General features: G+C 42.2%; 1 protein-coding gene across 1 annotated transcript in view; it reads left to right on the top strand.

Annotated features, from left to right (window-relative positions):
• SLC9A3R1 (SLC9A3 regulator 1) overlaps positions 1-21,446 on the top strand; it is a 60,447-nt gene that overhangs the window by 23,310 nt on the left and 15,691 nt on the right. Inside the window, exon 2 of the mRNA XM_048488003.1 lies at positions 18,901-19,062. Within this exon, the coding sequence (XP_048343960.1) occupies positions 18,901-19,062 (162 nt within the window). The remainder of the gene's footprint in view (positions 1-18,900; positions 19,063-21,446) is intronic.

Below are 21,446 nucleotides of genomic sequence, written 5' to 3'. Positions count from 1 at the left end.
ACTCTGCAATGCTGTGTTAAAAGCTTCCATATTCTCTTGCAGTAGATAACTTTCACATCTCAGCTTGAGTCACCTGGGTAGGGTTGCTTCAGTTTTTAGGGAAGGGTGACGTACATTTCATTGTAATGTACGTCAGCATCAAACTGTGTGATGTAGGCATTGTGCAGCTTTTAACACAGTTCTTTGACAATGTCCTTGAATGTTGTCGGTTCACACGCTGATATTCCATAGTCCTTGTCCTGTCCATCTAATCTGCGACTTGTTTAGAACTTTGATCTAGCTTAGAAAGCCAACCATAGTCATGGAGGTTCCATTCTGTTTTCTGTACTATGTAAGTTTATCTTGCCTTCTATGGAACGTTTTTGGAACCTATCAATCATAACTTCTAGCTGGAAGTAGGAGACCCTTTTCAGTTCTTGTAGTGTGTTCTCAATATCCATGGGCAGCAGAGTGAGTTTATTTTAAATTCAGATAAATTAATCCATTATTTAAATCCCTGAGCTAGGGACAACAGAATATCACATTTCCCTTTTTGTAAATGGTTCACTGCCTGAACAACCATGCACACAAACGGGCTGCTATAATGATACACACTGGTTTATAACGAGTGAAGCTCCTTAAAGGTGGAATTCTACACCTTTGTTCCTGCAGCCTTGGCACTATGTAAGCAAACTAAGCAGAATCATTTACTTTAAAAAATGAGGACCCTGATATTGCTTTATCTGTGGGTTAAGGGCCTAAAAGCAAGGTTTGCAATCATAAAACAAATTAGCATTTCTCCATAAGATGGGAAGAAATTGTCAACGCCATTTGCTTGATGGTCACAAAGTGGTATAGTAATAAAGTGCATGTCCCTTTGTGACATAATATAAAATCCAGGTTTGAATCCCCATGGAAGCCTGCTGGGTGACCTTGGACCTGTCACATACTAGCCTGCCTTACAGGGGTGTTATGAGGATAAAACAAAGGAGAGGAGAATGATGTATGCCTCATTGGGTTCCCATTGGGGGGGAAAGTAGAATATAAATTAAGTAAATGCGATTAATATTTCTTTTTAAACTAGCTTGTTTTTTAAAAGATGGCATGTAGCATAATTGGAATTTTAAAGTCCTTAATGAAAGCTGATCTAAAGTAAAATCCAGATTATTTTTAAAAAAATCATTTGTCAGCCCTGAGACCCATAACCAAAGTGTCTACTGTTTGCAGATGTAACTGAATTTTGTATTTTAGCAGCTTTAAAGAAATACTTCCTGTTCAGCATAATATGTTAGCTTAACTTCCATAGCTGGGCTGAACATTTTTGAACATCCCCCCCGTATAGTCATTCTGGCAACTTTGTTCTGAAGAAGCTGCTCAGCAAGGTCATGATGTTCTGACCGCATGCCTTGCTCCTCAGACTCTTGGACAGCATTCAGTGTGTGTATGTGTCCTTCCTCCGACAAATCAGGCACAGAAGAGTTTGCTAAACAGGCCACGATAGCATTTGGAGAGAACACACCTTAGCTTGTTCCCCCAGTATGAAAGGAACTTTTTAGCATTCTCTAGGAACAATTTGTTAACTGCCCAACAATGTTTAACTAAATTTCTGGTGACTTGCAAAGCTGTAGTCCCATCAGGTGAGGGTGGGAGGGTGGAACCAGCAGCTTTGGGTGAAACTTGAACACTCTTCTAGGTGGGGAGTGAGCTGATTGTTGCCTTCTATGGCTAGCTTTTTGACTATTAGTACCTGGGGCAGGATGTGTGAGTTCTTTAATCACGTCTTTCTCAAACCACATACTACTTTCTGAGTATGCTCTTGGCCTCTCATCTAGCATCGTGACCTGGAGCTTTGTCACCTGGCAGTGTAGCTCAGCTCTACTAACCTTGTCACCCCTGCCAGCTTCCTGAATCCCTTAATCTGTCATCCTAGTACTTGAGTTGCATCCTTACCAAGCCAGTACAATTTCCACTGTGGGTGGAAGTAGGTGGGAATTGGTCGGGTTGGAGAATGAATATTCTTTGGTTTCCTCCTTGCCTTAAAAAAAGGGATCAGAGAGAAGAGAGGAAGTTTCAAATCTTTAGTTGGAACTCCATAACCTGGGATTATAGAGGACAGATGTAGCACTGCAAAGCAGATGTGGATGAATAAATCATGTAGAATCATGTATTGGTTTGAGGGATGCTGGTCCAATATAAACACTTTGGAGCACAGTGGCTGTTTTGTATGCTTGTCACTCAAATCTTTCATTAGTTCTATGCTTGGACTCTGTCCAGGGACCGGGTGCTTGCCATATTTCTGCTGTACTTATATCTGAAGGTGGGGGGGGGGGGGGGGGAAAGGGGGAAAATTATTCCCCAATAACTTTTCATTTTTTCAAGGGAATAATTAGAAATATTGTGGAGTACTGAACAACTCATGTAAAAACTTGCTCATTTGTAGTGAGTAAAACACTTTTTTAAGGTTAGGTTTTACTCAGGGTTTTTTAATGGTACTCACCTGTCTATCCCAAATCCTGAGCTTCATGCACTCACCAGCCCCCACTCAACTACGGAGAATAGGCCCACAGGAGCATCTTAACTGGAGTTTGCAGATAGAGGTGGCAATTGGAGTAGCTTGATATATCAGTACTGGCATTGTCCTTTACAAAAAACACACAAGTTGTAGGTATTCATCATAAACTTGTTTTACAGAAAAGGCTGCAGCCTTTTATGTAAATGATTCCTATGTATGCTGTCTAGCACATTTTCAAGGATATGTGCATGATTTCAATGTAATTAATTTTGTCCACAATGAGTATTCTGTAACATGATGATGGCCATAGTGATCTATTGAAGAATTCTGTGCTTTGTTAATTTGGTGTTCAAGTATGCTGCTAGGCCTTTTGTGACTGTATGCAACTGTTCCTGTCCAAACTGGGTCCCAGGATCACTCAGGAGTCTGTTCAGCTGTTCTATTGTAGACTCTCAACGGTACTGGGTTTATTTGCAACATTCATTGTAGAAAACGAAGACTTTTATATTTTTAATATATGAAATAATGCACATCTATAATCAGGTTATAAATGATGTAGGAGTAACATAAAGTTAGGATTGATAAGGAAGTATTGCACATACTCAGCTTTTTCCCAGATGTTCATTTTCCTTTTAAAAAGGAAGAAATGATCCCTTTTCCCAGAAATGTTACATCACTAATTTTGCTTATAAGAGACCTGGGCAACTGATAACATTTCTTTTCCCAGCTAAACATCTTTTTGTTTGCCTACAAATAAAGAAGTCAGAAGGAGTAGAGCTAGTGCAGCTTTTCCTGATAAATATTTACTGTCCTGATGGTAAAACTACAGGAAGTCTCTGATTGCAATGGCCATTTTATTAGCATTAGACTGAAATATACTTGTGAAAATATGCTTACAGCTTGGAAGTTGGCCATGCTAAACCATTGCTGGAGGCTTAGAGGAGGCCCCTTTCAGATTACCATTCTAAACCAGATGTCATATGTTATTGGTCCATTTATTAGTAAAGCAATACAGAGTTAGGCATTCATACAGATCAGTCCATCTGTGACATGTCTCTAAAGCACTTTGACCAATTCAAACAATGCCACCTTTTCCCACCTATTTTGGTGGGGAGTTCTTTTCAAGCTACAGCAACAGGCCTGCCAATAGTGCCGCTATAAGCCGTGGTGGCCAACCTATGGCACTCCAATTGGCCATGCAGGCAGGGGCTGATGGGAATTGTAGTCCATGAACATCTGGAGTGCCCTAGGTTCGCCACCACTGTGCTATAGCATAAATCCCAGAATTTTTTTTTTAAAAGCTGAAAACTTGCCCCTCCTCCCCCAAGGCTCGAAAACAATGCTGATCCTTTCGGAAGCACTGCAGACCATTCAAACAGTACATTGGAGTGATTCAGAAACTAAGGAAGAACTGAAAACAAGAGAAAGCAGTTTTCATAAAAAGCGGTAGAATCCTACAATGCTGACAAGATGCAAGTGTCTTTTTCTGAACAGGTGAAAAAAAATCTATTAGCCCAGGGGTCTGCAACCTGCAGCTCTCCAGATGTTCATGCACTACGAATCCCATCAGCCCCTGCCAGCATGGCCAATCTGGAGAGCCGCAGGTTGCAGATCCCTGTATTAGCCGCTGGGAGTCAAACCGGTTGTGTCTGAATTGACGCAAAAATCTGTTACCAGCCTGTTGCTCAACCAAATTATGAGGGCAGTTTGAAAGGAGCCAGAGTCAGGGGGGTTTTTTGGGGGGTGGGGAGTGGAATGACTTAAGCATAAATTAAAATATTTACCGTAGTTTGAAAATTGTCAGTTCCCAGCATAGGCAAGCATGAAGTATATCTCTTGGTTCTGTTACAGTGTACAATTAATTCTCTGCTTTATACAAGGAAAGTGATACTGCCACATAAGTACTTTCAGAGCTTGCTTACACGATAAGGAGTTCCAAGGTCACCGGAGAGGCTGTTTAAATGCCTTATCATAAGTTCTCATCTCTCTTCATTTAAAGAAGACACCTTTTCCATAGGCCTACACGCTGAAATTCACAGCCCCATCCAGATGTGGGCGCAAAAGCACATAGGAAGGGAGTGGTGCTGGCACACTTGTCCCCCTCTGCCACGTTCAGGGCTAGTGCTACTGGCGCATGGGGCAGACCCACTGGGAGCCAGTCGCTTCTCAGCTCTGTGGCGACATAACCTGGAAGTCCAGGCCACTGCAGAGCATTCAGATTGGACGCCAGCATGCCGGGGAACTTGGGCACAGGTGTTCCTGGGGGTTAGTCAGCTTCCACCAGCCGTGTTCCTGATGTTAGTTTGCTTCCACTAGCGTTCCAGCCTAGGAATGCCACCATGGGAGCCCGCTTACCTATGTTGCACTTATATGCAGCATAAGCTTGTTATGGGGCTCTTCGGGCTATGGGGCTCTTTGGGTGGCAGGGAGTTTTGTTTTCCCCTCCCTGCTGTGCTGCCTGAGGCCCCTTTGGAGGGGATGTGGCGCTGCCTTCTCTGTGCCATTTCCAGCCACCTCAGCATTCCCCCAGAGATCTGGATTTCACTCTAAGTCACTGATCCTTTAGGCTTCCCAGAATGATAGCCTCATGATAAAACCAAATAGCTATGTCACCTGCCCTCCTAGTAGGAATAGCCATCTTTTCCCCATCCACCTTTCATGCTCGATACTGTCCCTTTCCCCCCCATTCTATCTTAAACAGCTGTCAATATGAAGTCTTGTAGTATATGTTACAGTTGTTCTCTAGCTAATAAGAATAATGCTGTCCAGTCTGACGTTTGTGAAGATTAGTGCTTATTCCAGTATGTGATTGCGCAAACAACTTGAGGAAATCAGTGCATATGTGATCAAGGGTGGCTTTCAAACACCTTTAAAGGCTGTGTAATTTAGCGTATTTGTTACATAATAAATGGCTTTTGCATGGGATAAGATCCTAGGGTGTGCTAGCCACATGCACAAATTGTAGATGTATTCAAGAAACAGTGAGTTGTAATTGGTACTTTGCTCTCTCTCATACATGCCTGAGAGGCAGGGTTGATGGGGCCAGTCCAGGAAAGTCCGCCTAGCTTTTGTGTCTTCAAGATGATTGTTGTTTTGCCTGCATCTCCAATCCCAATGCTCAGTCTATTCATTCATCTTTATCTTCTATCTATAGAATGCAAGGCTAATTGTTCATAGCACAGCTGAGACAAAGATGGTCCCCTTCCAGTCAGTGGTTGGAAACATTCTCTTGTATAGATGTTTTCCTCATCCATAGGTCACAAATAGTAGAGGATGCGACTTGGGGGTGGAACACATTATTGGGATGCAGAAGGTCACCTGTTCAATTCCTGTTACCTCTGTGAAGAATTTCAGGTGACAGGTGTTGAAACTGTCTGAGACCTTGAGGAGCAGCTGTCAGTAAGTGTGGGCAATGTTGGACTAGTGAAGCCCTTGGGGTAAGGAAGCATCCTTGGTATGAACATGGCAACCCTAAAGGCTGGCAGTCACTTATTTCCTTTGCATAAAACAATGCCCAGGGACACCAGTGAAGTGGCCAAGTATTTGCTTTCCTTTATGTGCTGCTGAAAGTGACTTCTAATTTCAACAAATGCCTGGTGAGAGGAAGTATTTGATGCTAAATGTGCTTTTCACATGATCACAGAATTCGGCGTATTTGATACCGCCCCAAGGAAATAGGCCACCTTGAGTGCTGTGTTGTAGAATACAGAGATGAAAAATGCTCTGAACAAGAACATCCCCCCCCCCCACTCCATTTGATCACTTTAAACACCTGAATTCCAGAGTGAGGGCTATGTAACATCTTGAAAGCAGGAACATCTGCCTTGGCAAGGCAGAGGGATTTTTGAAGGTTAACCCCCCCCCCCCCCCCCCCACAATCAGGAGTGATTGCCGGAGTAAAGAAGCTGGTGGCAGGCAAAAAGTATAGGAATTAGCCCAGAACAATTGGAACCCACTTAAAACAGTTGAGCTCTTGTGTTGAAGAGCCTGTTTTCTGCAGGAGCTTGTTTTGGTTATTTGCTCTTTATCCATGATGATATGTTTCTCAGAGCTACGTTATTATAGTGAGATTAGCACAGTGGGGGCAAGGAGCCAGCTTGGTTTGCTACTGCTCAAAGAACCCTGAAATGAAATTAAGAGGTATTTTACTGGCACTTAGAGACAGACCAGCATTGTTATTAGTCTAAGGTGGTCTGGGCCTTAGATATTTTCCCATGTTTTCTAAGCATCCCATGCAGCCTTTCTAGTAACAATAACCCTTTGTAAACCATAACTAAAAAAAGACCCAGGCAGAGTACACAAAGTGGGATTACACAATACCGATGTCCTTATCAACATTTATTGCTTTACAGCTGTAATCCTATACCTTTACAGCTTATACCTTTACAACTTGCTTAGGAAGGCTGCATCCATGGTTCACTTGGGAGAAAAAATATGCTTTAAAAATGTGGATTTCTGGTGGGTTTGGTTCCAGTTGATGTCAAGTTGGTGAGCCTAGGCCTCAGTGGCTGATGTCTTGGATCTTTGGACAAATTGTGGAGCCATCATATGACGTTAGTTGCTGAGAATGAGGGAAAAGGAACTTGCACAGGAAATGTTACTTGGCCTCTAGGACTTAAAAGGAACTTAAGTTTTGAAAGAAATCAAGCTTGTGCAAGCTTTGCTTTAGAATCCTGCAAGATGTGCTGTCTTGTCAGCAAGAGTTCTCTTGGAGAGCTGCAGCTTCCTCAAGAAGAACTGACCCTTTATAAAAAACATTCTTAACAGTGAAATGGAAGCCACATCTAGTCTGCAGAGATGTCAAATATGAGTAATAGAATTCATTGAGAGGAGAAACCTAGTGCATTCTGAACCCAGTAGTAGCATCTTTATGACATGACTTGGGGTACTGTTAAAGAGTAGCAAATGTTTGCATTAGTTGTGTTAACACAACTGGTAGCTTTGGGTGGTTTTGTCTCAAGCCAAGCTTGATGTTAGGGCAGCAGCTCAAACTTTAACCATAAAACACACCAGTCATGTAGCAAGAAGAAATGGGAGTACAACTTCAAAATCATAATGTTTGGGGTGCTCTTCAATCATTCCAATGCAGCATACAATAATGTGCAAGAGCTTGCATTAAGGAATACCACAGCCCATTAATGCTGGCATAGTCAAAGTTTATAATAATTAATGTTCCATAAATTGTTCTGTTGAAGACCTCTAATTGCTAACACACTTACAGCTGCACCTGTAACCCTTCTATCCAGTAGACTTTTTCAGGATATAGCTAGCTTCATTCTCCAGTTTTCCTTCCATAGATTATTTGCTTAAGGCTAATACCATGAGCCTGTTGGTCATATGATGCAGCTTGAAATTCCAGTGCATGTCTGATCCCTGACAAATGTCCAGACACTTGTGCAGCTACAACCCTAAGCAATTTTAAGTTCATTGTGAATTTCCCCCATCTCCAATGTTTGAAAGGTGGAGTCAGCTACAGTATGCAAAAAAGGGAGCAACTTTGCATATGACCAGTCACCAGAGGAGGTGATGACCAGCTGTTCACTATGAGTTACTATGAACTAGGCTAGGGGTCTGCAACCTGCGGCTCTCCAGATGTTCATGGACTACAAATCCCATCAGCCCTTGTCAGCATGGCCAATTTGTAGTCCATGAACATCTGGAGAGCTGTAGTCCATGAACATCTGGAGAAGTTGCAGACTCCTGAACTAGACTTTTATTTCATGGCTAGTGAACACTTGAACAAAATAGGTCTAAAGAACTATGAAGGCATCTTGTCCTGAGGCTACTCAATGGCAGACTGCTAATTAGCAATAGTTTTCTTCCATCTCTTCATAATGTAACGACAGTGTAAAGTTGCCATTTAAAAAGCAAAATCGATATGAACACAGATGCATTCTCTTACTTTATCGTTACTACCAACTTACCCTCTAATCCTTCCCCAGTGCTACCGGTATCTGGAACTTCCAAACCACTGAGCAGAACTGAGCTTCCTGGGAGAGCTCCCCATGCTGGGCCGCCCTTTATCTGCACAGCATCAATACGGTGGCCAAACAGCAACGTATGCACGTGGCGTACAGGGAATGTTGGTTACTACCAACATGTGGAATAATACCAATATATTACCTCTGCACTTGGATATAAAGATGGGAAGGCCTCCAATAAGCAGCAGTGGCATAGTGGTTAAGAGCAGGTGTACTCTAATCTGGAGGAACCGGGTTTGATTCCCCGCTCTGCCTCTTGAGCTGTGGAGGCTTATCTGGGGAATTCAGATTAGCCTGTACACTCCCACATGCGCCAGCTGGATGACCTTGGGCTAGTCACAGTTCTTCTGAGCTCTCTCAGCCCCACCTACCTCACAGGGTGTTTGTTGTGAGGGGGGAAGGGAAAGAAGTTTGTAAGCCCCTTTGAGTCTCCTATAGGAGAGAAAGGGGGGATATAAATCCAACTCTTCTTCTTCTTCAATAAGCAGGAGTCACAAGTTTTTTACATTCTGTTTCTGGGTGATATTGGCCATAAAATCTAAATGACGCAAGCCGTTTTTATTTACCATAATAACTTTGTAACTCTTTTTCCTGTTTCTTCCCCAGCTGTCATAAATGAAAGTCTCGTCCGTTATCTTTAAGCCACTGCTGTGTCTCTTGGACGTAAATAACTTGGCACGTGTGTGACCCATCTTGCATTCTGAAATAACATTTAGATTGAAAAAGGGAACATTGCATATTGTTTTACTTTCTCCAGAATTTCCACCTTTACAGCAGCCATGAAGTAAGCGAGCATGCTGGACATAGTGCGGTGGTGGCAGATTTACCACCCTTCCCCCACCATCAGCGTGCTCTCCCTCAGGAGTCTTGGCAATGTTGCTCTGTCACCTGACCCACTTTGCCCCATGCTGAAGAAAGAGCAGGAAGGGAAGGCCTTCTGCACACTCCAAATACACAAGGATTAGCTGAGGTTCAGCAGTTTTGGGGAATGGCAACCCTACATGCTTAGAAGTAATCTGGAAATTAAAAACACCTTTTATATTAATAGTTTCTGTTATTGCATGTGTGGTTGCAGTGGTGCACAGGGCATATAGTAATTGTATATCCTTTTGGCTGCTGGTAACTGCTGGTCTGGCTCTCTAAGAGCCATGGAGTGAATATCACTTCATTGGTTTAGAGCATAAGTGTCAAACTCGCGTCCCTCCAGATGTTGTGGACTACAGTTCCCATCATCCCCTGCCAGCATCATGCTGGCAGTGGATGATGGGAATTGTAGTCCACAACATCTGGAGGGCTGTGAGTTTGGCACCTATGGTTTAGAGGGTAGTAGCCCCCAGTGATGAAGATCAAGCTGCAAACACTCCCCAGCCTTGTCTTCAGTTTTATGCTGGTAGTAGCAGTGTGGAATCACTGGTGGTTTATTGTAGTTGCTGGCTCTTGTGGGATTGTGGCTGGAATAATATAGTTGTCAAGGCAGCATGCATGCAGAAGCTGGCAGCTTCGTCTTTTTTTTTAAGACAAGGGATTTGTAGCGGTAAGTGCGGATTAAATCCAGCCAGGTTGAAATGACACATGTTCTTGCTCTGTGGCAGTTTGTCATTTGAAATGCCACAGGGTTGTCAGTCTTCTTCAGCTTCCCATTGAGCCTAAGCTCTGGTCCTTCACCTTTCATTCATATGGAGGCTGTATAGACCTTACTTCTGCACTTGGCAGCTTGGCTGGCTAAAGTAGGGGTGGCCAACCTATTTGGCTTGCTAAAGTAGGGGTGGCCAACCAATTGGCCGTGCTGGCAGGGGCTGATGGGAATTGTAGTCCATGAACATCTGGAACACCATAGGTTGGCCACCCCTGGGCTAAAGGTTTATTTAATCAAGTATTCAAGACAGAACTACATAGACCAGAAGTAGTTGAGAAGGTGATAGAAATAGTCTCAATCAATTGTGTCTAGTAAGCTCCAGCCTTTAGAATCATATGCCATAACTGGTTTCAGTAGTTCTTAAAGTGCCATAGAGGGCCCTTGGGAAAGAAATCAGCCCAGTGATAGTGAGCCGTTTCAAAACAATGGGCCACATTCAAATCCTGGCTAGTTTGGGCTTGCTGGGTGGCCTTAATTGGTTCACTCTTGCATGCTCTCTCTCCTTGGTTCTTGGTAAAAGAAGAGGCATAGAGGCTGACATCACATATCTGAGCATGAGTCACCAGAGTTATAAATTCTTGGCACTGTTTGAAATGTATGGCATATGAAGCAGAGTTGCCTCAGCAAATGTTTAGGAAGAGGAATTTGCCCTCAGACTGCACAGTCCCCCCCCCCCTTTTCATCAGAGAAATCAATGGAGGTGCTTTACAATACAAGCTCTGGGAGAGGAGGGTTAAATACGCACTAATATAAACTTGGCTGTATTCAGTACATTCCATAATACAAGGGAGAAAGAGTTGGGTGGCTCCTTTCCATCATTTCTCTGCCCTCCTCCTTCCAATGTTCTTTTTAAGTCTGCCCTTTCATAGTTTCTGGTATGCCTGACTTCTTGATGTGCAAACCTATTGTGAAAGGTGAGGTAATAAAGCATCTTTCTATCTAGTGACTGCAGTAGAGTGACTTTATTTGAGAATTCTTTGCTTTCCTGTGAGATTACTTACAGGCTGGTTCAAGCTTGGACTATTGTAAACAATCTAGGCACGCTAGTGTGAAGGGAAGGAGTAACTTCTCTCAGCAGGTGTGTGTTGAGTGAATATCCATAAACACTCTTGTAGAGCCAATTGCGAATCATGGCATAAAAATGGGTGGTCTGGACTTCATCACTGCAGGTGAGTGCAGCAAGGGATTCTTGTTTATGCTTAGGCATGCTGACAGTTGGGAGAGAAAAAAATGCTCTGTCCCTTTAACAGAGGCTTAATGGATGTTTTTCCTTAGATGATGTTGTTTATCTCTGTGCTGTGAAAAGCTTCAATTGCTTCTTTCCACACATGAAGCAAGGAGCAAGACATTTTTTTCTGGAGGTTGTTATGCTGACTGTCCCAGTTTCATTTAATTGGGACAACCACTGCTTTCAGAGCTCTGGCACAGGAAAAACCACTCCCTCCAATTGCCTGCCTTTTGAAGAAGCTGGTATGTTTCATTCCCTTTATGTCTTGATCACATCAGTGTTCAGCTTGTGGCATTGTGTTGGTGTTACACTGCTGATCTTCCTCAGTCCCACTTATTCCTCTCTGAGGCCCCTTCTGCACATGCAGAATAATGCACTTTCAATCCACTTTCAGTGCACTTTGCAGCTGGATTTTACTGTGCGAAATAGCAAAATCCACTTGCAAACAATTGTGAAAGTGCATTATTCTGCATGTGTAGAAGGGGCCTGAGTGTCCCTGGAATTTATATCTCTAATGTTCTAGTTTATTCTTTATGACCCCCTTGTACAACTGGAATGATATGACTTAGAACGTTACAGTCAACATCCTAATCAATAAACTCTGATGTGGAGGTTATGCTAAAATAGTTAGTTGGTCTTGACATCCCCAATAGACAGTAAATGCATATTCAACTAGTGATGTACTATACAATCCTATGTTGTAGTTTCTGGGTAATGAAGAAGACCAGTGTATTTATAAAACAAGATTTGAATCCAGTAGTGCCTTGAGTTCACTCCCGACAGAAGTTGGTTTCAGGTTGCTTCTAGCCTTCCATCCTTCTGAGGTTGGTAAAGTGAGTACCCAGCTATCTTCATGGTTACTCACATGCTAAATGGGTGGATCTCACCCAACACATGCAAATCAAGCTTGCTAATTGCACCCTTTATACTTGTTAACAGGCAAATGGTTCTTTCTTCCACCCTGGTCATTCCACAGGTATATATACTCCACTTGTAGGGATAAGAGGTTCACAAGCACTTGCTTCAATACAATAAACACACACACACACACACACACACACACACACACACACACACACACACACACACACACACACACACACTTCCTAAAATATAAATAGGCTGGAAAATAGGTTTGGAATTGAAAGGGGTATGGGAGATACATATCTATCTATCTCTGTCATGGGTGTGTGTGTGTGTAAAAATGAAGTGAAGAAGATCCTGTCTGGTTCCAGGGGACAATGTGTTGGGCACAGTGACAAAGATGGAAGGGGGTCAATGGCACTGGGTGATTTGATTGGCCCTTTGGAAGGTAGGATATTTATAGGGTGAAGAACCACCGGGGGGAGGGGTCAGGATGACCTTTGGAGGTGCTAGAATAACCTCTGGAAGGTGTCCAGATGGATTGTTTGAGAAACAAAAGAGTGCATTGTAAGGTGGTCAGGAAAGGTTGGTTACAGGATTGTTTGAGAAACAATAGAGTGCATTGTAAGGGGGTCAGGAAAATTTAGTTACAGAAGGGAGTATCTGGGTTAAGATAATCAGGTCCTTTTGTGGCTGGAAATGAGTATCCATTCAGCAGGGCTACTGTATCGTGTTGAGTACACATTCTTCCTTGGCTGGGGAGCTGCAAATGTGCTGCTATGCCAAGCAAACTGAGAGCATGAGAACAGAAAGGAAAAAAAAAATCCTGGAAGTTCCTTGTTGGTAGACCTGACTGTTGCCAGAGAATGAGCTTTCCATCTCTACAATGCCTGCATCACCCTTTAGGCTGACATGCAGGCAGGGATACCCCTGTATGAATAAGCACTCCCCCCTGCTCTGCCAGGGTGGTGTGGTAACAGTGGGATTCAGAGACTTTCCTAGCTTGCTGTCTAGGATAAGGATATTCTCCCCCACAGGCCTCTTGTTCAGAAGCCTGGTTAACAGCATGACAAGGTGTGCCTGGTACATGTAAAGCAAAGTGTTCCTTCTGCTTTGCACACACTTCTCTTTCTGCATTAGGAAACCATGTAGGTAGTGAAGAAATCTTGGATAAGAAACTTGCTATAGAAATGGGTGTTGGTTGGCTTGCATGAGAAGTGCTTGTATCATGGATATTTTTTTTTATTTTTACCAGAGCCTCTTCAACAATTATGTAAGCATGTGGTATTTATAAAGAGAGACTTCAATGACAAATAGGAAAGCAGCTGAAATGGTTGATTTACTGAGAACTGAACTCTGTCCACTGTAAGAAGTTCTCAACCTCAGTGAGGACTCTACTCGTCACTTATGTGGGTCTGTAGAGATTACCATTGATGGTTACTGTGATCTCTTATGCTGTGTTGATAATATGCTGCTTCTGATGCACATAGACTGTTCATCAGGCAAAAACATTGTTTTTATTTGGGTTGGCTTCATTACATGTTCATGAGATCCTGTGTGCATGCAGGATCTCCTACTTGCTGCCTGTTTAATTCTTATATCGAACTCCTGAACTTTTGTATTAGTTATATAGGCAAAGGAAAGGTTCTTTGTTCAAGCTATAATTCTTGACAATTAAGAGTACATAGATTTTTCCCTTTGGAGGAAATGGCGGCATACTTTTATTTTTTATTTATACGTTGAATGCCTGCTTGTCTCCCCAGTGGAAACCAAAAGTAGCTTACGAAGTTGTTATCCCCTGTTCCATTTTATCCTCACAACTAGCAGTCTTTCGAGGTAGTATAGGCTGGGAATGGATGATTAGTCCTAGCGAACGTGCATAATGGACTGGGAAGTTGAACCTGGTTGCTCTTGTGTTTCTGAAAGCTTCTATCACGCTTGGATAGTTCCTTCATCTCTTCCAGCGATTGGCCATCTTGAGTGTTTTGCATAACAAATGTGAACAACAGGGTTACATCATAGTTTTCAGTCACACTGCTTCTGTTCATGTACAACAAGCCATTTTGGCAAAGAGAAAATCTTAATGTTAGGCCTGATTCAATCCCCAGTTGGTAACTTGTAATCGAGCAGTAGCTGTATGGCTTGTCAGAAAACCCAAAAATGAACACAAAGATTCAGCCTTGGCATAGCCTGAGGAAGACACCAGTCTGAAAATAAAGACTATTCTGGAAACCCCGCAAAGTGGAGATGATGGTGACCTGTTGGTTTGTGAGAATATTGGTGCTCTCACAGGAAGGTGCACCCACTTATATTCTGAATTCAAAAAGTCCTACAATAAGGGGCAACCTTTTACAATTTAAGTCTGCCCAAGCTCTTATGTTGCACTTCACACATGACTGTAGCATATTCCTACTTTCTAAGCATCGACTTCTTAATTAAAAAGAAATTAAAAGTTTCCGGTGGAAGAAGTTTAATATTGGAAAGGTTTTAATTTGAACGTACGGATTTTTGAATATAAAGTTTAACAATGTTCTCGCTTCAGAAGAATATCTGACTTCTTTAAATTTTTTAAATCAAAGTACATTTTGAAAGCATCCTCTGAGTTATCAAAACTAGCATACCTAAACTGCTATGTCCTGATGAGCTTAGAATGGATTTGGTTTCAATGCTCCATGTTGGTGGGATATGCTGTAACTGCTTGATTGCTACCCAAAGAAACTCATGTCCTCTGTCACTCATTTGGTTTCTGTATTTGCCTCAGAGGAAGTTATGAAGACTGGTGGGTGTTCCAACTCCCCCTTTACCTAGGAGCCAGTGTGTTAAAGGTTATTAATGGAATGTAACAAAGGATACCAATGAACTCCCTCAGAGCTGACAGGAGAAACTGTTGGGTGGTGAAATATGAGGCAGGGCTGCTTTGCAAGTGATGCATTGAGGAAAGGAAATGTAAGGGAAGGGTGTTACAACCCAAGCTGTTGATGATATCACAACTCTCGGCCAACATTTAATTGAGTCTAATTCTTAGAGGCCTTGTGGTAAACAAATATGGAGTTGATTCTATGGGTGGAGTGACTGAAAGGGTTGTCTGTATAACTGTTAGAAAAAATGAGAAATTTTAAATTTCCAATTTTTAACTCCTTGTATGCTTTAGCATACAATATACTAGACAATATTCTTTGCTTGTTCCTTGTATCATTATAGTGGGACATATGGAGACATGTACTCTAGTTGTAGAAGTTTTTAGTATGTAACAGAGGCTGAATGGTCAGACTTTTGAATATTCCATGCTATTATTTTTAATGTATTGTGATTTTTGTAAGCTGACTCGGATATAGACTATAGAAATTCAGGATATAAATATTTTTAAATAAATTTAAATTAGCATAATCCTCAATTTGGATGTTTGTGTTTTTCATAAGCAGTCTGGTTTTACTAGTCATGGAAGAAGCAAGGTGTGACAATTACCACCACTTCACCTTATTTTCTGCAGGTGGATTGCAGCATGCAAGGAATTAAGTGAGCACTACTTGTGATCAGCTGGTTGAAAAAGGCAGAATTCTAAAGGCCGGTGTGAGGAGATTTTGAGGAGAGATCTCATCAGAATGAGCTTGTGAATGGATGTGTGCTGATTGGACTCCTTTGTAAGCTGATTAAGCTACTCTGAGCGACTGGAGGGTCAGATTAAAAAGGAGAATCTGTACCATGTCCCTGGTGAAAACAAAAACAGTAACAATAAATTCACAGTTTGCTTGGTTATTTTGCTCTGAGGAACACCCCACTCAGATACTAAACAGTGAAGCTTATGAGAGTGTGGGATTTTTTAATATAGAGGTTAGGAGAAGAATTGGCTTCCTGAGGGATAGCTGGAATTCCTGCTCTTTGAAGCAAAGCATGGGCTAGACATATCTAGTGGAGAGGATTGCCTAGAAGCTAGTGTTTAAAGAACTGTTTTTGAACTGCTTATGTAAGGGTTAAAGGAAGGTCTTTTCAACCTAGTAGTAAGACCAACTGAACATAGTGTCACCAAAACTGGTGTGGGTATGTTTATTTAAAATTAAAATTAATGTAACACCTTGAAGACAATAGTGACCTGAGCCAATCTTGTAGTACTTATGAAGAAAGTTACTGTAACTATTTGTATATAAGTGTTGAGCCCCTGGACTGTTCAATAATTAGACTTCGTGTTCAAATGATTTCCTTTATTGAAAACAGCCCCAGGATAAAGCATGTAGACTTCCATTGACAGAACAGAGAATTAGATGTCAAAATAGCTTCCATTATACTCTCTTTCCATTTCCCTCCCCTTCTATGCAACTTGACACCACCTTCCACCTCCAGTTCCCAGGGGAGGTGTTACCCAAAATGGTGGCATGCTTGCTCTTTTAGAATAGGGAATTAGTGAGAGCAGACTCTTGGCTTAGCAAAAGGTCGCACAAGCTCAAGATATTGGTTGCCTATGTTTTACAGAAGTCAGCTTTCACAAGAAATTCCTCAGAGTGAATAAAATTTAACAATTTTATTTAGAGGTGAGGGGGGTACACAAGAACACAATAATCAAAATAGCAGAACATGCTAAAAGCAGGCTAAAAGCAATGTTGAATGGATAGGTTTGGAATAGATGAACAGTCACCTGATCTTGGAGTGGAATGGTCTGATGAACAGAACTGACTGACCTGCACTTAGTTCTGGCAGAAGAATAACGTGTTGTGCAACAATATCACAGACATAGGTGTCCAGAGATATTGAACAAGGGCTACAGGGAGAGGGGGTGTTTTATAGGGGAAAAGGGACCCTAAGGATTATGCAAAGTGGTCCTTAATCTCCCAGGACAAAGAGAAGTTCTGCCTTTCCAGGAAAAGACGAGAGACTGTCATCAACCTTAATGGTTGTGTTATTAATCTAATGAGTTGCGGTATCAGCTTGATGGTCTGAGCTAGGGAGTGCCTGACAGAGGGGGAGTAGCTGATGGAATTACAGCTATAGAACAATGACAATGCAAATGAGGTGATTGTTAGAGAGCTTAGTCAGAAGAAGAAGCATTGGAGTAATACAACACTGGGCAGGAACACTTGGGGCAAACACATTAATTTGTTTATGGGTGTATGGTCCAGGGCTGGATATGGGAACGTTCTCCAGGGCAGATTCATTGTGCTCTCTTAATCCCTTCAGGAAGGGTGTGAGATAGGTGCTTTGCATGGCAGATGTGGGCAAGGGCAAGTCCAAACAAGCTTTTACTTACTGTGTGCCCTTGTGGGTACACTGAGCCAATGCAGAGACTGGGCTTCCCATTTTGGCACTGCACTGCTAGACACCCCAAGAGTTGGCAGAATGAGTAGAGACACTGCTAACTTTAAAACAGGGTTCCCCCAACACATCATGGGTCAGTCTGGCAACAGAGGGAACAGCACCCCTCTGTTCTCATGGGAAGGCAAAGGCATAGCCTTCACCAAGACAAAACAATCCATACTTCCCACGCTTTGAATTGTAAATGCCAGCAGGTGGCTAATGAATAAATGAAACTAATGAGCAAACGAGACAGCAGTTCCAGACTCCACCTCCCGGTCAGGAGACATGATAGGTTCAGGCCAGATCATGACAATAAGAACCACTCTATACCAGCCTCTTGTTTATAAATTGTTGATCCTTTGCCAAAATTCATTTTTTCTTATAAATAAAATCTCCTTGTTCTATTGTTTTACTTTAGAGAGAGTCTGGTGCTTGCTTTTTATTTTCTGACAGAGGGAAAGGAGTTATTTTTGTGTTCCCTCAAAGCGGATATCTCTACTTGCCTGAGAGACGCCCAGCTGATCCGTTAAAGAACAATTTTACTGTTTATTGTAAACTATAAAGGGGGGGAACACAAAGTGAAAGAAATCAAGTAAAATCTCAACATTAACGCTACCTCATCAGTATAAAAATTGGTTGGTAGCTGCTCAGCGGGCTCTGAAAGTGACAGTTTTAATTTTGGAGGGAAAACTCCTGAGGGCACCTTGCCTGGGTAGGACAGGGGAACATTGTCTTATGCAAGGCTACTGAAACCCTCCTTTCCTGCAACTACATGATCTTACTGGGCTAGGTCTTGTATTAAAACTGCTGCATAAGCTGCCCACAATCTGAAGGATATCGTTACAGTCATGAGGGCCAGAAACATGGTTAAAATGAAAATAGATGTTTCAGCTGCATTTGCTGTCCTTTACCACATTCTGCATTTTCTCTGTGGAATGGACAGTCTTGGTGTACACAACATGTCCTCTGCATGTTTTGTTAGGTTACAAAACACAGAAATAAAATTAAAATGGCAAAAACAAGACAGTAGCGTGGTCTGTGGGGTGTGTAATACTGATTTCTCCTTTTACAAAGGAGAAAACATCAACATGTATTGACAGAAAAGCAAGAAAGGAAATTTTGCAGTGATATGGTCCTATTTCCCTTTGTCAGATTTTCTGTTCTTGGGTGTCCCAGCTGATATGAAATTATGAGGATTGCAGTTTCTACAGCTGTTTTAATTATATTTGTGGACATGCCCCAGGATATGAAGGCTAGCAGACCCAGGCTCATTCCATGTTAAGTTAGCTTTTGCTTCTAAATAGATGCTGACCCTCTTGACCAAGTTCAGTATAATTGAAATGAAACTGATGGGGAAGACTGACTAGATGTTGAAGTAACCATAAATCGTCTTCTGAACACTTTGTGATTCTAGGATGAACTGCGACCTCGCCTCTGCCAGATGAAGAAGGGCCCCAGTGGCTATGGATTCAACCTCCATAGTGACAAGACCAAGCCAGGCCAGTATGTCCGAGCTGTAGATCCAGACTCACCAGCTGAATCTTCAGGACTGCGCGCACAAGACCGTATTATTGAGGTATAAATTGTTGAGTGCTTCAGGGGGCTAAGTGAGGGACATGCAGTCAGATATTGCAAACCCAAAAATGCCCAGTATTTCATAGATCAGGTTGGCAATATCAAATACTGTGCCTGCCTTCTCAACACAATTCAGAATTCTGCTGTTATCAGTCCTAATAATCTCAGAAGCAGGAATCATGTCTGGGAGGTGAGGCAGGATCAGTTTGAAAGGAGTGGAGCTGATTGGTTAGAGCCGTTTTGTCCCTTTAAACTTTAAAGGATCATAATTTTCATTGGAGTAGATCTGGGCCTCTGTAGGTTGGAGACCAGGTCATCCCATTGAAATCAATATGCTTTGAAAATTTAAAAGGCAAAAATGCCATGAACTAGCTGGGGATGCGCAGGGACCCTGCCAGATAGTTATAATTAAACATTGGGAGTATTCTGGGACAACTTTCCTGAATGTTGAAGTATTCACAATATTTAATAAAAGTTATAATCATTCCATTCCTGGTAAAGAACAAAAATAATAATTTTGCTAGTGCTCACCCCAAGCTGAATGAGTGATTATGTGCATTCAAAACAAGATCATTGGGTGGAATAAAAACAGAACATTCAATGAAAAGTGATGGCAGAGTGAAATGACTGTAGTAACAGAGAACCCTTTGGTGGCATGCAGCTTTGTTTCTCAGTTTGCATCTGTTCCTGCTTCAGTTGCACTTAGAGTCAGTCTGCCTTTGTACCATATACAGCCATCATTCCTCAGCAAAATAAACGATGACCAGTTAACCAGAATTCCACAGGGTTATTGGCAGGGTAATGCGACTAAGCAAAAACCCAGTCACTGTTCTTCTGTTATGAACTTGTCAAATGCCTCTTGTGACCCAAGTGGGAAAAGTTAGTGCCAGCATGTCTTGCCAGTTTTTCAAAGTGCCTTTTTTCCTTAACAGAGGCATACTGCCAGTGACCTTTTCTGTCACTGATTTCAGAGTAACTCCTGTTTTGCAGCTTTTCCAAACACTTAGGCTGACAGCCTTCTGGACCATAAGTCAAAATAACCCAGCATTTCTCAAAGATCTTGACTTCTGGGGCTGGAGTATATTTAAAGTTTCTCTGTCTGTCTCCTGGGAGTATACCTATTTGTGGGTAAATGCATGGAGATTGTTTTATGCAACAGCTGTGCATATCATTGTCTGGCTACCTCAACCAGGGCCAGGGCTTTTTCAGCCCCGGCCCCTACCTGATGGAACGCTCTGTTTGGGAAAACCAGAGCCCTGCATGAGCTAATGCAGTTCCCCAAGGTCTGTTCCACCAGGCATACTGTTGAGGCTAGCTAAGGTGATATGTCAATAGCCCCCTTCCATTTCCTTTGCCCTCCTTTCTGTCTTTTTTTCTCCTTTTTCCTTCCCCGTCTCTATTTTTCCTGTTTTTCCCTTTCCTCTTTTCTCAATTCTCCATCTTTTTTTTCTATTTCCTTTTCCTCTCCCCTTTTCTTGTGTCCCCCCCCCCCCATCCCTCTGCTGGTGGCACCCATCTATAAACCACCTGATGGCCTGTGACAATTTTATACTGTTTATATTTAAAATTTAAATGGTATTTTTATAGTGTAAATTAGTATTTATAATGTTTAATATTTTGTTTTTATTGGATGTTGGAAACTGCCTTGAGTCTACTAGGGAAGGGTGGTGAAAAAATCCAATGAATAAATAAATCATTGCTGATTTGGTTGCATATGATTTCATACAAAAAATACTTTATCTGAAGGATAATTACTTTATCTGGCTCTTTACCCACTTGGACTGGCCTGACTGGCATCAAGCAGAGCCTTTTCCATCACAGCTTCTACTTTATGGAATACGCTCCCTGAAGAGGTATTCAGGAGACATTGTAAAACTTGTTTGCTAGGAGTTATGATGAGATATGGAAGAAGGCATCCCTTAAAGGTGGGAGAGGAATTTGGGCTTAATTATGTTTGGGTAAGATTATCAGTAAAGTGCCTTGAGCCAAATAAAAATATGTTCAGATTTAGCTCAAAAATAAATTCTTCTATCCCTCCACCCCTGCTGCTCTCACTTTTGTAAGCAACGAGATCCACTGGGCTGCTGTGGCAACTACCTGAAGAGCAAAACAGTTGCTCCTCCCAACTGCTGCCTGTTCAGGGTCTCAGTGAATGGATCCTTCTAAATGTTGCTTTTTATTATCATGGTGTCTTACAGTGTAATAAATAGTCCAGTACTAAAAGGCTGGAACTGGGAGGGGGGGCACAAATGTATTAGCTGTCCTGGCACCAATTACAGCCAGACCTTCGTGCTGGAGCCATTCAGGGATTAGCAGCGAAGCCAGCAAGACCTCATTAAAATCAGATTTTCCTGAAGCGATTAGCACAGGGTTGCACAAGCCAAG

Source organism: Sphaerodactylus townsendi, linkage group LG03 (assembly GCF_021028975.2).
Source record: "Sphaerodactylus townsendi isolate TG3544 linkage group LG03, MPM_Stown_v2.3, whole genome shotgun sequence".
Taxonomy (NCBI): Eukaryota; Metazoa; Chordata; class Lepidosauria; order Squamata; family Sphaerodactylidae; genus Sphaerodactylus; species Sphaerodactylus townsendi.
This window is presented reverse-complemented; position numbering and strand designations above follow the sequence as displayed.